This window comes from Eschrichtius robustus, chromosome 1 (genome assembly GCF_028021215.1).
Source record: "Eschrichtius robustus isolate mEscRob2 chromosome 1, mEscRob2.pri, whole genome shotgun sequence".
Taxonomy (NCBI): Eukaryota; Metazoa; Chordata; class Mammalia; order Artiodactyla; family Eschrichtiidae; genus Eschrichtius; species Eschrichtius robustus.
In genome coordinates, this window is record NC_090824.1 from 37,632,583 (window position 1) to 37,648,252 (window position 15,670).

General features: G+C 36.0%; 1 protein-coding gene across 3 annotated transcripts in view; it reads right to left on the minus strand.

Annotated features, from left to right (window-relative positions):
• The window catches only part of SYNE2 (spectrin repeat containing nuclear envelope protein 2), a 273,887-nt gene that overhangs the window by 213,342 nt on the left and 44,875 nt on the right, over window positions 1-15,670 (minus strand). For all 3 annotated transcript variants that reach the window (XM_068544299.1, XM_068544308.1, XM_068544289.1), the window contains exons 8-10: window positions 12,614-12,714; window positions 10,788-10,889; window positions 8,561-8,698 (exon numbers count right to left, since the gene is read on the minus strand). In XM_068544299.1, the coding sequence (XP_068400400.1) occupies window positions 8,561-8,698; window positions 10,788-10,889; window positions 12,614-12,714 (341 nt within the window). The remainder of the gene's footprint in view (window positions 1-8,560; window positions 8,699-10,787; window positions 10,890-12,613; window positions 12,715-15,670) is intronic.

Sequence of the window (15,670 nt, forward strand, 5' to 3'; positions counted from 1 at the left end):
CATTCAGCTTCGATGGAGAAATCAAAAGCTTTACAAACGAGTAAAAGCTAAGAGAATTCAGCACCACCAAACCAGCTCTACAACAAATGCTAAAGGAATTTCTCTAAGTGGGAAACACAAGAGAAGAAAAGCACCTACAAAAACAAGCCCAAAACTATTAAGAAAATGGTCATAGGGACATACATATCAATAATTACCTTAAACGTGAATGGATTAAATGCTCCAACCAAAAGACACAGGCTTGCTGAATGGATACAAAAACAAGACCCATATATATGCTGTCTAAAAGGGACATACTTCAGACCCAGGGACAGATACAGACTGAAAGTGAGGGGATGGAAAAAGATATTCCATGCAAATGGAAATCAAAAGAAAGCTGAAGTAGCTATACTCATATCAGATAAAATAGACTTTAAAATAAAGAATGTCACAAGAGACAAGGAAGGACACTATATAATGATCAAGGGATCAATCCAAGAAGAAGATATAACAATTATAAATATATATGCACCCAACACAGGAGCACCTCAATACATAAGGCAACTGTTAACAGCTATGAAAGAGGAAATCGACAGTAACACAATAATAGTGGGGGACTTTAACACCTCACTTACACCAATGGACAGATCATCCAAAATGAAAATAAATAAGGAAACAGAGCTTTAAATGACACAATAGACCAGATAGATTTAATTGATATTTATAGGACATTCCATCCAGAAACAGCAGATTACACTTTCTTCTCAAGTGCGCATGGAACATTCTCCAAGATAGATCACATCTTGGGTCACAAATCAAGCCTCAGTAAATTTAAGAAAACTGAAATCATATCAAGCACATTTTCTGACCACAATGCTATGAGATTAGAAATCAATTACAGGGAAAAAAACATAAAAAACACAAACACATGGAGGCTAAACACTACATTACTAAATAACCAAGAGATCACTGAAGAAATCAAAGAGGAAATCAAAAAATACCTAGAGACAAATGACAACAAAAACAGGACGATCCAAAACCTATGGGATGCAGCAAAAGCAGTTCTAAGAGGGAAGTTTATACCCATACAGGCCTACTTCAAGAAACAAGAAAAATCTCAAATAAACAATCTAACCTTACACCTAAAGGAAATACAGAAAGAAGAACAAACAAAACCCAAAGTTAGCAAAAGGAAAGAAATCATAAAGATCAGAGCAGAAATAAATGAAATAGAAACAAAAAAAAACAATAGCAAGGATCAATAAAACTAAAAGCTGGTTCTTTGAGAAGATCAACAAAATTGATAAACCATTAGCCAGACTCATCAAGAAACAGAGGGAGAGGACTCAAATCAAAAAAATTGGAAATGAAAAAGAAGAAGTTACAACAGACACCACAGAAATACAAAGCATCCTAAGAGACTACTACAAGCAACTCTATGCCAATAAAATGGACAACCTGGAAGAAATGGACAAATTCCTAGAAGGGTATAACCTTTCAAGTCCGAACCAGGAAGAAATAGAAAATATGAACACACCAATCACAAGTAATGACATTGAAACTGTGATTAAAAATCTTCCAACAAACAAAAGTCCAGGACCAGATGGCTTCACAGGTGAATTCTATCAAATATTTAGAGAAGAGCTAACACCCATCCTTCTGAAACTCTTCCAAAAAATTGCGGAGGAAGGAACACTCTCAAACTCATTCTATGAGGCCACCATCACCCTGATACCAAAACCAGACAAAGATACCACAAAAAAAGAAAATTACAGACCAATATCACTGATGAATATAGATGCAAAAATCCTCAACAAAATATAGCAAACAGAATCCAACAACACATTAAGAGGTTCATTCACCATAATCAAGTGGGATTTATCCCAAGGATGCAAGGATTCTTCAATATATGCAAATCAATCAATGTGATAAACCATATTAACAAACTGAAGAATAAAAACCATATGATCATCTCAATAGATGCAGAAAAAGCTTTTGACAAAATTCAACAACCATTTATGATAAAAACTCTCCAGAAAGTGGGCGTAGAGGGAACCTACCTCAACATAATAAAGGCCATATACGACAAACCCACAGCAAACATCATTCTCAATGGTGAAAAACTGATAGCATTTCCTCTAAGATCAGGAACAAGACAAGGCTGCCCACTCTCACCACTATTACTCAACATAGTTTTGGAAGTCCCAGCTATGGCAATCAGAGAAGAAAAAGAAATAAAAGGAATACAAATTGGAAAAGAAGAAGTAAAACTGTCACTGTTTGCAGATGACATGATACTATACATAGAGAATCCAGAGATGCCACCAGAAAACTACTAAAGCTAATCAATGAATTTGGTAAAGTTGCAGGATACAAAATTAATGCACAGAAATCTCTTGCATTCCTATAAAGATGAAAAATCTGAAAGAGAAATTAAGGAAACACTCCTATTTACCACTGCAACAAAAAGAATAAAATACCTAGCAATAAACCTACCTAGGGAGACAAAAGACCTGTATGTAGAAAACTATAAGACACTGATGAAAGAAATTAAAGATGATACCAACAGATGGAGAGATATACCATGTCCTTGGAAGAATCAATATTGTGAAAATGATTGATTATACTACCCAAAGCAATCTACAGATTCAATGCAATCCCTATCAAACTACCAATGGCATTTTTTATAGAACTAGAACAAAAAATCTTAAAATTTGTATGGAGACACAAAGGACCCCAAATAGCCAAAGCAGTCTTGAGGGAAAAAAGTGGAGCTGGAGGAATCAGACTCCCTGACTTCAGACTCTACTACAAAGCTACAGTAATCAAGACAATATGGTACTGGCACAAAAACAGAAATATAGATCAATGGAACAAGATAGAAAGCCCAGAGATAAACCCACGCACCTACGGTCAACTAATCTATGACAAAGGAGGCAAGGATATACAATGGAGAAAAGACAGTCTCTTCAATAAGTGGTGCTGGGAAAACTGGACAGCTATATGGAAAAGAATGAAATTAGAACACTCCCTAACACCATACACAAAAATAAACCCAAACTGGATTCGAGACCTAAATGTAAGACCGGACACTGTAAAACTCTTAGAGGAAAAGATAGGAAGAATACTCTTTGACATAAATTATAGCAAGATCTTCTTTGATCCACCTCCTAAAGTAATGGAAATAAAAACAAAAATAAACAAATGGGACCTAATGAAACTTCAAAGCTTTTGCACAGCAAAGGAAACCATAAACAAGACGAAAAGACAACCCTCAGAATGGGAGAAAATATTTGCAAACAAATCAATGGACAAAGGATGAATCTCCAAAATATGTAAACAGCTCATGCAGCTCAATATTAAAAAAACAAACAACCCAATCAAAAAATGGGCAGAAGACCTAAATAAACATTTCTCCAAAGAAGACATACAGACGGCCAAGAAGCACATGCAAAGCTGCTCAACATCACTAATTATTAGAGAAATGCAAATGAAAACTACAGTGAGGTATCACCTCACACCAGTTAGAATGGGCATCATCAGAAAATCTACAAAACAACAAATGCTGGAGAGGGTGTGGAGAAAAGGGAACCCTCTTGCACTGTTGGTGGGAATGTAAATTGATACAGCCACTATGGAGAACAGTATGGACGTTCCTTAAAAAACTAAAAATAGAATTATCATATGACCCAGCAATCCCACTACTGGGCATATACCCAGAGAAAACCATAATTCAAAAAGACACATGCACCCCAATGTTTATTGCAGCACTATTTACAATAGCCAGGTCATGGACGCAACCTAAATGCCCATTGACAGATGAATGGATAAAGAAGATGTGGTACATATATACAATGGAATATTACTCAGCCATAAAAAGGAACGAAATTGGGTCATTTGTAGAGATGTGGATGGACCTAGAGACTGTCACACAGAGTGAAGTAAGTCAGAAAGAGAAAAACAAATATCATATATTAACGCATATATGTGGAACCTAGAAAAATGGTACAGATGAACCGGTTTGCAGGGCAGAAATTGAGACACAGATGTAGAGAACAAACGTATGGACACAAAGGGGGGAATGCAGCGGGGGGTGGGGGTGGTGGTGTGCTGAACTGGGAGATTGGGATTGACATGTATACACTGATGTGTATACAATGGATGACTAATAAGAACCGGCTGTATAAAAAAAAAAATTCAAAAAAAAAAAAAAACTCACACACTCATTCATTCACTCATTGAGCAAACATTTATGAATTGTGTTAAGAGTTGGGTATAAAGACATAGAAGGCTTCTGGAGTAGAGGAAGGACATGTGGCGGGGGTGGGTGGTCACACACCACAGAGGACTGTGCAGCGGTTAGATGCCAGTTAGATGTACATGGGGGGCAACATGGAGGCACCTTAAATATATGTGTTCAAAACTGAAAGTAAGGAGCAGAATAACATACAGTATCACTTCACACAACCTAAAAATACACGGACACATAAATACAATACTGCATTTTACAAGAAAACATAAAACAAAAAGATACACATTAAGCACATCACAATGGCAGCCTAAGGAGAAAGAGGGATGGAAGGAGGGTATGGAGACAAAAGGAAGTAAACATAAAATTTAATAAAGGAATAAAAATAGGAGTAGGGCCTTGCCCAGATCCATGTGTCATGAAGGCAAGAGTAAGTTTAACACAACCCTCCACATCTAAGGGTCAACCAGATAAATAATAGCCACAGCTCCTGCCTGAACCACCTAGTGGGGGAAGCAGACAAGGACACGGTTACAGTAAAGTGTGGTCAGCAATATAAGAGAGTCAGTGGGGAGGACTCCACACTGATGATGAAAGCACGAGTTTTAAGTCTGTATTCTCTCTTACTATTATAGTTCTACTAGAGGAGTTGTCACTACTCTTAGAGTTAAATCACTTTTAGGGGAAAAAATAGGCAAAATTAGGTTATTTTTTAAGAATAGGGTTCTTTGATTCCTTATTAGTTCATTGAAAAACGTTTATTGGGTGCCCACTATATATGCAGGGCAAAGTATCAAAAAAAACCCCATTAAACCAACAACCCAAGTACAAAGATGTTAAATGAGGACAAAGGTAGCCTCCTTTAAGGCAGTCAAATGGAACTATTTATAAACCAGAAACATTAAGTATTACAGTTTTTGCATTTTGTTTTGCTTTTTTTAGCATTATTGAGGTATAACTGACAAACAAAATTTTAAGATATTTAAAGTGTACATCATGGTGATTTGATATACATTTACATCATAAAAGAAGTCTCACCATCTAGTTAACACATCCATCATTTCACATATTTATCTTTTGGTGGGGGCAAGTACATTTAAGTTTTACTCTCTAGAAAATTTCAATGATATAATACAGTGCTATCACTATAGTCACCATGTTTTACATTATATCCTCAGACCTTATTCATCTTATAGCTGAAAGTTTGTCCCGTTAACCAACTTCCCCCTATTTTCCACACCCTCAATCCCGGACAACCACATTTCTACTCTGTTTCTACGAGTTTAACTTTGTTTTAAGATTCCACAAATAAGTGACACCATGTAGTATTTTGTTTTGCTTTAATTGCCTTGCAAGTTTATTTTCTCAAAAGGCGTAAGACAGAAGACAGCTCTACAATCCTAAATCATTAACTACATACCATTAAGCTTCCAGTCGGAAAATAATGAAAAAATGTTTTCACTATTATGAATTTTAATATGAACAAGTTAGCATGTGCTTTTATTATATATATCTGAATTATCTGTGAGTTTCCCAAAAAATAAACAAACAAACAAAAAACCCAGAAAACTGGCAAAGGACTGAGCAAAAGAGAAGCTAAGAACAATACCTTTAACTCAGCTGTTATTCTTTTCACAACTGAAAGAAAGCTGTATATGTTTTGCATGAAACCAAATGTGGGCTTTCTGACTGCGGGCTGTACTCTATGCAGCAGTAGGAAGAGGAAAGATAGAAGGCGGTATTTACCTTTCATTCCTCTCTTTCCACTCTTAACATAGAAAACTAGCTCTACACTTTCTTTCTCAGTGTTGGAAATTACCTTTGAATTTGGATGAAAATTTATATAAGATCTTGTCAGGTCAAAATAACACAATGTGGCTATTTCCTATAGCAGGCTTAAAATGAAATCATTTATTAAGATGCTTTGAGATATCTGTGTCCTCAACCAACTGAACCAAAATCTGTCTGGATGGTACTGACTGTTATACACCTGATGACTTTAAAATTAATAAGTTTCATTTTGCAACACCAAGAAAATGAGCGGCACTCTACCTAAGGAACGGATTTTCAAGCTACTATCAATTTGTAGCACTTAATCTTGCAAAATAGTTCTTTTAATGGTTTTTCTCATTATTTTGGGTGATTTTTCCAAATCACAGGCAGCAAAATTAGACCAGGTCTTTGTGGCCTGGAACAGCCTGAACTATACAGACAATATTTTCTTCCTCTCCTTCTGTTTTGTTGAGGATTCGTAACAGAGAGTTCCTGCCCTTCACAGGGATCAGTTTTGTCAAACTGTGGTCGGAACAGGAGCTGAAATTGCAACGAGCACTGCCACTTGATGGGAAAATTTCTGAAGCTGCACTAGTTCTTCAAAATTAGGGACTGAAAGGGTGGCTCTTTTAAGCCACTGTGCTAGTGTTTCTAACACACTACACAAATGGTATGATAAATATATTCTGAAAACAGGGTGTCGCTCTTGATGGCCAAGAGGCTTGAGCAAGAATTGGCAAACTTTTCCAGGGCCAAAGAGTATTTTTGACTTACAAACTATATAATCTCTGTTGTAACTCTGTAAATTCACTAAAAGTCATTTAATTAGCCATTTAAAATGAGCAAATTCTATGATATGTAAATTATACCTCAACAAAGATGTTTAAAAAGAATGAAAGCAAAATAAAGACATTTAGACATCAAAGAAAACTAAGAGAATTTGCCATCCACAGATCTGCATTATAAGATAAGTTAAAGGAAGTTTTTCAAGCTGAATGGAAATGAGTTCAGATGGAAACTCAAATCTCTAGGGAGGAACGAAGAACAATGGTAATGATAAATAGCTATACAGATATGAAAGACTAATTTTTCTCCTTAATTTCTTTAAAATACATGACTGTTTTGAGCAAAAATGTATAACATGGTCTTGGGGACTTTAAAACACATGTTTGTGTCATATATATATTTACATATAAAGCAACTAAGCATAAAAAATGAGAGATTTGATTGCAAGACTTCCACATATTATAAGAAGTTGTACAATAACTTAGAAATTGTAGAACTTTAAGTAGACTATAAAAATTTTATAATGTACCTTGTAATCACAGTAAAAATTTGAAAGAGGTAGAGCCAAAAAGCCAAAAGATAAATTAAAATGGAATTCTAAAAATATTAACATAATCTAAAACAAGGCAGGAAAAGAAAGAATAGAGATACAAAAAACAGAGGGAATAAACAGAAAAAAAGCATAAGATGGTAAATCCACATCGAACCATAACAATAATTACATTTAATATTAACTGTCTAAACACTCGAGTGAAAAGGCAAAGATTGTCAGAGTGGATAATAAAGCAGGATCCAACCATATGCTGTCTATAAGAGATGCACTTTAAATATAAAGACTCAAATAGGTTGAAAGTAAATGAAGGAAAAAGATGTGCCACACAAACAGTCAGCACAGGAAGAATGCAATTATCATGCTGATATAAGATTAAGTAGACATGAAGAAAAATAGTCTTCCCAGAGATAAACAGGAATATTTCATAATGGTAAGTGTTGATTCACGAAGACATAACAATCATAAATGTACACACCTAATAACAAAGTCTTAAAATACATGATACAAAATTTGACTAAATTACAGGAAGGATTCTACAGATTTTAACAGGTCTCTCTCAGAAATTGATAGAATACCTAGACAAAATGTCAGTCAAGACATAGATGATATGAATGCTACCAACCACCTTGTCTTTACTGATATTTATAGAATACTATATCCAATAACTACAGAATACATGTTCCTTTCAAGTGCAAATAGTATATATATGTATATATATATATATATATATATATATATATATATATATATATATACACCATATCCTGGGCCATAACACAAGACTCAATAAATTTAAAATGACTGAAATCATACAGATATATTCAGACACACACACACACATTCATCATTACACATTCTCTCTGCGTTTGTCCCTACCCACTTCAAGCATCTATTGATAGTGATACGTGATACTGGTCCAAAGCAGAGAGGAGGTTGCAGGTCAATCAGAATATGGATAATCTACTGTGGCAAACCAAGAACTGATGGCAAATATAAAAACTTTGGATAAGCCTGCAACTTCTCTAAACAGAATGTTATAAATTCCTATTTCAATATCAACCACTACCCAAATGAGATCATGGAGAAAACATAACGCCCTCCCAACTTTCTGATGAAGCATCTACTCTGTCTTTTACAGAATTCCTCATGAAAGTCTAAAGTTCTCATCCAACAAACAAAGCTGCCCCATGAAAATGTTCTAATCAGCACAACACAGTAACCTGGCAGTTGAGACCATCCCAGGCTTCTCTCAACTGTAACTGATCTTCATTCAGCTCATCTAGATTCCTTGTTATCGACAGGACATCCAGAAAGGGTTTTTTTTCTTCATTGAATGACTCCAAAAAGGACAGCAGGCTCTACAATTAGAAGGGTATTTTAAAGACTGAAATGTTTAAACCAGTTTATAAAATGTAATTTGCTATTTGAAGGTCAATAGTTGTAGGTTATATTTAAACTTTTACTTAGGTAAAGGTAAAATTCCCTGAATTCACGATCCTCTCACCAATCCAGTTTCTTTCTTCAGTGCACCCTCATGATCTGGGTGCCCTCATAGTGACATAGGTCACAGCTTGCATCTCATGTCACTGTGGTTGGATTTCTACTGGAATAGGGCAGCAAGGCCACCCAGCTCTAGAGGACATATCATAATGCCCCATGGAAAATGTGAATCTGTCCTCCCCAAATATGTGTTCACAACAAAATAAGAATGAGTAGAAGTGAGGATTATACGACAGCAGTCATCATGTATAAATGGTTTTTGAAGTTTCCATGATTAACTGAGCTTGAGCCATTCTTCTCAAGTCATTTTATACAAACTTTAGAATATACTTTGCCTTTGCCCTCAAAAATTTAATAAATAAAGCTTTTCTTGGTTTGTATTTGTGTGAAATATTGGTGTTTGAGTCATCAATTCCATAACTTTTATTTAAGATTACCCATAATTATTGGCCGCATTTCTAATTACATTTTGTGAACAAACTAAGGGATAAGCAATTTGATTCTCTCTGAGAATTAAAATAACTTCATAAAGACTTTCATTTAAGAAAGCTGAATCTGTGGTACATTAGTAAATGAAAGACAAGTGAGAGCAAGGCACTTCCTGTGGATGCTGAGCACCTTGTCGATGAAAACAATTTCAGGCCAGAGCTAAGAGGCAAAAAGCACAAGAAGCCTATGCAGTTCAGAAAAGAGGAAGAAGAGAATGTCTTCCTTCCCTGATGGCTCCAAACCTAAAAGAATGGTGTGGCGAGCGAGTCACAGAATCCACCGAATGTTAGTGTAGGAAAGACTGGATTCATCCAACTCCCTCTCTTAACCGATGGGGGGGGATGAAGGTCTAGAAGTGCTGAGTGCTGTATAGGCCCATGAGTGTATCTCCTCCTTATTCAGGACGGAGACCAGGTGAGGGGCACAGTGTTGCACAGACTGGGTTCTAAGAAAGAAGACTGTGAAACCTTCACTTTGGCTCCTGATGGCCTCTTTCAAAATGGTGTGGGGAATAACTGCTTACCCTGGAGAAGCATCAGGACTAAAGAGAGCTGGGCTTTGAAGCCAGACTTCATTCATATCCCACCTCTACCTTTCGGTGGCTATATAACTTTAGATAAATCACTTAGTCCCTCTAAGTCTTGTTTGTCTTCATCTGTAAAACTGGAATAACCATACCATACTCAGCAAGACGTTGTAACCTGTAAAACACTTGTCAGCAGGTGCCTGATATATAGCAAATGTTCAATACGTGGTGACAGTTAACAGTTGTCATTACTCCCAAAGGACATTTTGGTTGAAGCCCTGAACTGTAATTCTGGGATAGCTACATTTCTGATTTCCTAATCTTTTTCCCTTCAATACTCATTCTGAAAAGCATGTTCTGCTCTAGACCTGGGATTGGAAAACGTGTACTATAAGATAAGTAAGATAGCAAACATCTTGGGCTTTGTGGGCCATATGGCCTCTGCTGTAACTATTCAACAATGTGGTGAGAATGCAGCCACAAACAATACTTTAATGGGCATGGCTCACATATAATATATATTATAATATATAATGTAATATATAATACATAAGATAATGTATCCAATAACAATGTATTTACAAAAACAGGTGCTGGGGCCCAGAGACCAGTTTGCCGTCCCCACTCTAAAACGTTACTACTCAAAGTTCTCTAAGGACCACCAGCATCAGCACCATCTGGGAGCTTGTGGGAAATGCAGAACCTCAGGCCCCATCCCAGAACTACTGAGTTAGAATCTGCATTTTAACAAGATTCCCCAGGTGATTCCTATGCACATTAAAATTTGAGAAGCTCGGTCCTTCGAACTCAACACTAACACTTGGAGTTAATTTAGTAGTTAAACAATTAACTCTGAAAGTTTTTTTCTAAAAACATCCTACTCTTCCCCAAGAGTAAACTACAAATAAATTACTGTTTAAAGTCATACTTACTTCATACTTCTTACAGTAGGTCTCATTTTCTGAATCCGTTAGCATTTTCTGTAGCTTTTTCTCTTGCAGAGTTAACCAGACCATAGCATCTTTCACCTTTCCCTGTAATTCACACACACACATTTAAAACTCTAGCTTAAACATACTTTGTGATTTTTTTAAACAATAAAATTAACAACTTCAAACATCAGTGAAATAGTGTAATCACCACACACCAATGACTCATTGTGCCAAAGAGGAATTTTGCCTGTTCATGTAACACCTTAAATTTTAAAATGGAGTGAAACTACCATCTGAATATAACGTGCAAAAGAAACAGGGCAAGCAAGCCCCTATTTTTCTGGCTTATCCACTTTCATTATTCTTCAATTTTAGAGAACATTATTCTAAATTATTTATTTATAGTAGGCATTTCAGAATACTGCTTTCCAATAAATCTAAACATGGGTTAACAGATGTTTACATCCACTAAATATACTGACATCAAAAATATCTTGAACAATTTAAACAGCCTAAAAATAACACTACTAAAAGCTTTGGTTAAGCTATCCTATGGAATTGGGCAACAATTATTTCTTCTTTAGATTCTTGTTTAGGCGGTAAGCTTGCACACATTTGGAGGCAAATTTCACTGGCGGAGGATAAAGCAAAAGAAATTGCATCTTATTTCCATTCTCCTTCAGCCTTCCTTTACTTTTCTCTTTCTATTAAGCAGCAGTGCTTTCTATATATTTTTGCAACTGATTTCATGGACAGTTGAATTTTTAATTTTATTTTTTGATAAGAAAATTAATTAGAAAAGAGGAGCTCCTCAGCAGTTCAGAAATAAGTGAGGTGCATTATAAGCCCATGTCTCAGCTTGAGTCTCTCTTCCAGAGTCAGCAACAATCTGGCTTGGTGCCTCAAACAAAACAGTTGGAAAAACATAGGCCTAAATTTTATGTCAAAGCAAATGTGATAATATGACTACATGTTTACATGTCTGAGGAAGTAGTTTAAATTTTAAAATAATATTCAAAAACATTTTACTAAACTCACAGCACTCATTTATCTTTATAGATGCAGAAAAAATGTTTATTTTCAGCTCAGTGATTTTTAAGAAATTTCCACCCACAATATTTTGTGTAACTGACTGAAAGTCAAAGGAAAAAACTGAATAAACAAATGGCAGCCTGATGGTAATTCAACAGTATCTCAGCAAACAAGGATCAAGAGTGGAACACAATGCTTCTGTTTATATGGATTATATGATTCCATTTATACTAAGCTAAAGAACAGGTAAAATGGAAATATGCTAAAATTAGATTGTGATGATGGTTGCACAACTATGTAAACATACTAAAAACCATTGAATCGTAAATTTTAAATGATTTAATTTACGGTATATGAATTGTATCTCAATAAAGCTGATAAAAATTACAATAGACAAAAATCTGATATCTCTAGACTTCTTTAAAAGCCTGCTAAACTTAATTTGTCCTATATAGTACGTATCTAAATGCTGTTTTAGATAATTCAACAAAGTTTAATAAATTACCACTTTTAACTTTAAAAAAACAAGCAAAACTAATCTATAGTGAAAGAAATTGGAATATTGGTTGCTTCAGGTGGAGGAGTACAGACAGAAGAGAGGCACAGTGGAACAACCTGGGTAATAGAAATGTTTTACATCACGATTAAAGTATGGTTATACGGTGTATGCATTTGCCAAAACTCACTGAACTGTACATGTAAGTTCTGTGTGCAAATTATGCCTCGATGCTAAAAATTAAACTATTAGTAGGGTACAACAAAAATGAGCTTGATTTGTACTTATAAAGACATACCTGGGCTTTATCTCCAGTCCCAGGTGCATCCTTTGAATATTGCAAAAACTGTGCCACATAGGTCATGATTGACTTTTCATCAGGATTAACAACATCCACATCTGCAAGATATACCACACTATCAACCACCTATAGGTGTGATTTACTATAATTAATACTCGAGAACAGTACTGAAATGAACCAAAGTAGTCGACCAGCCATGCAATCTCTGCTCACTCACCCTTGCGCCAAGGTTATGCAGTGGTTAAGAGCTTAGATCTAGAGTGAGATGGAGCTGGGTTGAATCCTGGTAGGAGTATTGCACAGCCTCAGTTTCCTAATAATAAAATGTCACTGTACATGTTGTATGTATGAGGGCATGAGTAGTCAGGGAGGGTGGATAGGAGAAAGGTAAGCCTTCCTCTTTCTGGTGACACAGTGCAGAAAGTCCTCCAGGAATGCAGAAACATAGAGCAACTGGAAGCCACTCCTGACACACTGGTCTCAGCATTTGTGCAATAAAGCATTTCCAAAAGTGTATGCTGTATAGAAGATTTGTCCAAGACATCCACAAGATTTTATTCGTTCATTTGTGGAGCAAATACATTTACTGAGAGCCTTCTATGGACCAATCTTTGTTTTGCATTAAAAGAGCCCATGGTGAAATAAATTTGGAAAATGCTGATTTAAACAAAGTTAAAAATATTATAAATTCATTAAGTACAGAACTTCTCCAGGCATATAATAAATTAAGTAGATCACAAAATCACAAAGAAGAGATTACAATATGTTACGGACAAAATGAACACATAATTTGGGGATGTCTTTTGCTACGCCGCCAAAACCACCAATGACGATATTGACAAGGAAATCTGTGTTTATTTATTAATTCTGTTAAATTCAATTCAACACGTATTTATAGAGAGCCAACAAATGCAGGTCACAAGCAGGATATGTAAGACTCGGTCCTTGCCCTTATGGGCTTATGTTTCATCCCTTCATTCAGCAAGTAGATGCCAGACCCTTGAGTAGATGCTAGATGCCTTAAGACCTTATCTGCCCCTTGAGGAGCTTGCAGTTAGGAGAAAAACAAATAAACAAATCCAACACACTATGCATGCTTTAGCAAGCATGTTTACTGGGCCCAGTGAGTGCTCTAAGTCAGTTGAGGGAGGAATTGAATCTAATCTATAACCAAATGGTAAAATCCAAGGCAGTAAGCACATTAAAAGCATCAATAAAGAGCTGGGAGTAGGGATTCAATAAAGAAAGGATCCCTAAGAGTTAAGTTATTCTATCTTTTATTGAAAAAAGTATAAATATCAAGAGATACATAAAATAATGGTACTGGCTTAGCTGGATACCTCTCTTTTAAATTTTCTCATTGTATATGAGGCTATGCATAATGATTAATGTGTTAACAAAATTGTGTCAAAAGATAATTCCCTTATTCAAGTATGACTGTGGTATTTGGTCTGCATAAATAATCATGATGGGGACTTCCCTGGTGGTCCAGTGGTTAAGAATCCGCCTTCCAATGCAGGGGACGCAGGTTCAATCCCGATCGGTGAACTAAGATCCCACATGCCTCGGGGCAACTGAGCTCCCCACAGTTACTGAGCCTGCGCGCTCTAGAGCCCGTTCACCCCAACTAGAGAGAAGCCCGCACACTGCAATAAAAGATTCTGCATGCCACAACGAAGATCCCATGTGCCGCAACTAAGACCTGACGCTGCCAAATAAATTAATTAATTAATTAAAAAAATAAAAACTAAAAAAAAAAGGTCCCCCCTCTCTTTAAAAAAAAAATCATCATGTATTTCATGTTTTTGAGCTATTATTTAAGCTATGTAAAATGAATTATGGGCAATCATTTATAAAGTGGAAATTTGTTTTCATTAAATTGTCTCTTCCACTAGTTGCCTAGTTATTTTCACATACTAAAATAGCAAAAATAGTTTACACTAATAGTAAATATTTGGTGAATCACAATGAAAGAAGTATTAAAAGAAAACACAGAAATAGGGAATAGAGCAAAGCATGGGGGAAAATGAATAAATTTTGAAAAGATAATGAAAAGCCAAAAAGGTTCTTTCCTTTTTGGACAAAAAAAAGGGGAGGGGGGAAGGAGGGAGAAAAAACAAAGAGATGGGGGAAAGTTAAACAAGCAGAATTATTAACAAGCCACATGAAGCCAAACTAATGACAAACCTGATATATAGAAACATGGAATCATCAGGCTAACTGTGAACTTGGGAATATCACGTAATTAACTCTTATAAAAACAACTAAGGTCCAAAAAGGCTAGAAACCAGTAGCAACAAGCACACCTAGCACCCAGATCTTGGTTTCTAATACTATTCTCCAGTAAAAGGAACCAGGGCTCCTTGGAGGAATGGTTGATCCAGGGCTACAGCAGGAAGTAAACAAGATGAGCCTGGAGCATCTTGTAGTGCCAAAACAAACAAGCCAACCCCACACTGAGGATATGTCAAAGGAGCACAGGAGCCGACTGAAAGAGCTCTCAATAGCCAAAACTCGGAGGTATAAAAAAAATTTTTTTTAATTTGAGCAATAAAAATAAACAAAGTAGCATTGGATTACAACCCAAAGTATTAAAAAAAAAAATCCATGAATCTACACTGATACAAAAAAATAGTTGAATAAGTAAATAAATGGAGGAGAATAGACAAATCTCCTGTGCAGAATTCCAAATAATTTATGTAGCTAACCTGCCCTCAAGGAGAGTGAGCATACTCTCCTAAGTGTGGGCTGTGCATAGTGACTTCCCTCCAAAGAGTACAGTATGGAAAGGGGGAAAACAAAGAGTAACTTCACAGTGGGGAAACCTGACAGACACTATCTCAGCCAGGCGAGCAACGTCAACATCAACGGCGATGTCAAGTTGGCATTATGAGAAAAAGCATAACACAAATTCCAGCATCTACAAAATACCTGACCAGTAATCCTCAAAACTGTCAAGTCATCAAAAACAAAAAAAAAAGGTCTGAGAAATTGTCACAGCCTAGAGGAGCCCAAGGAGACATGATGACTAGATGTAATGTATCCTGGATGGGA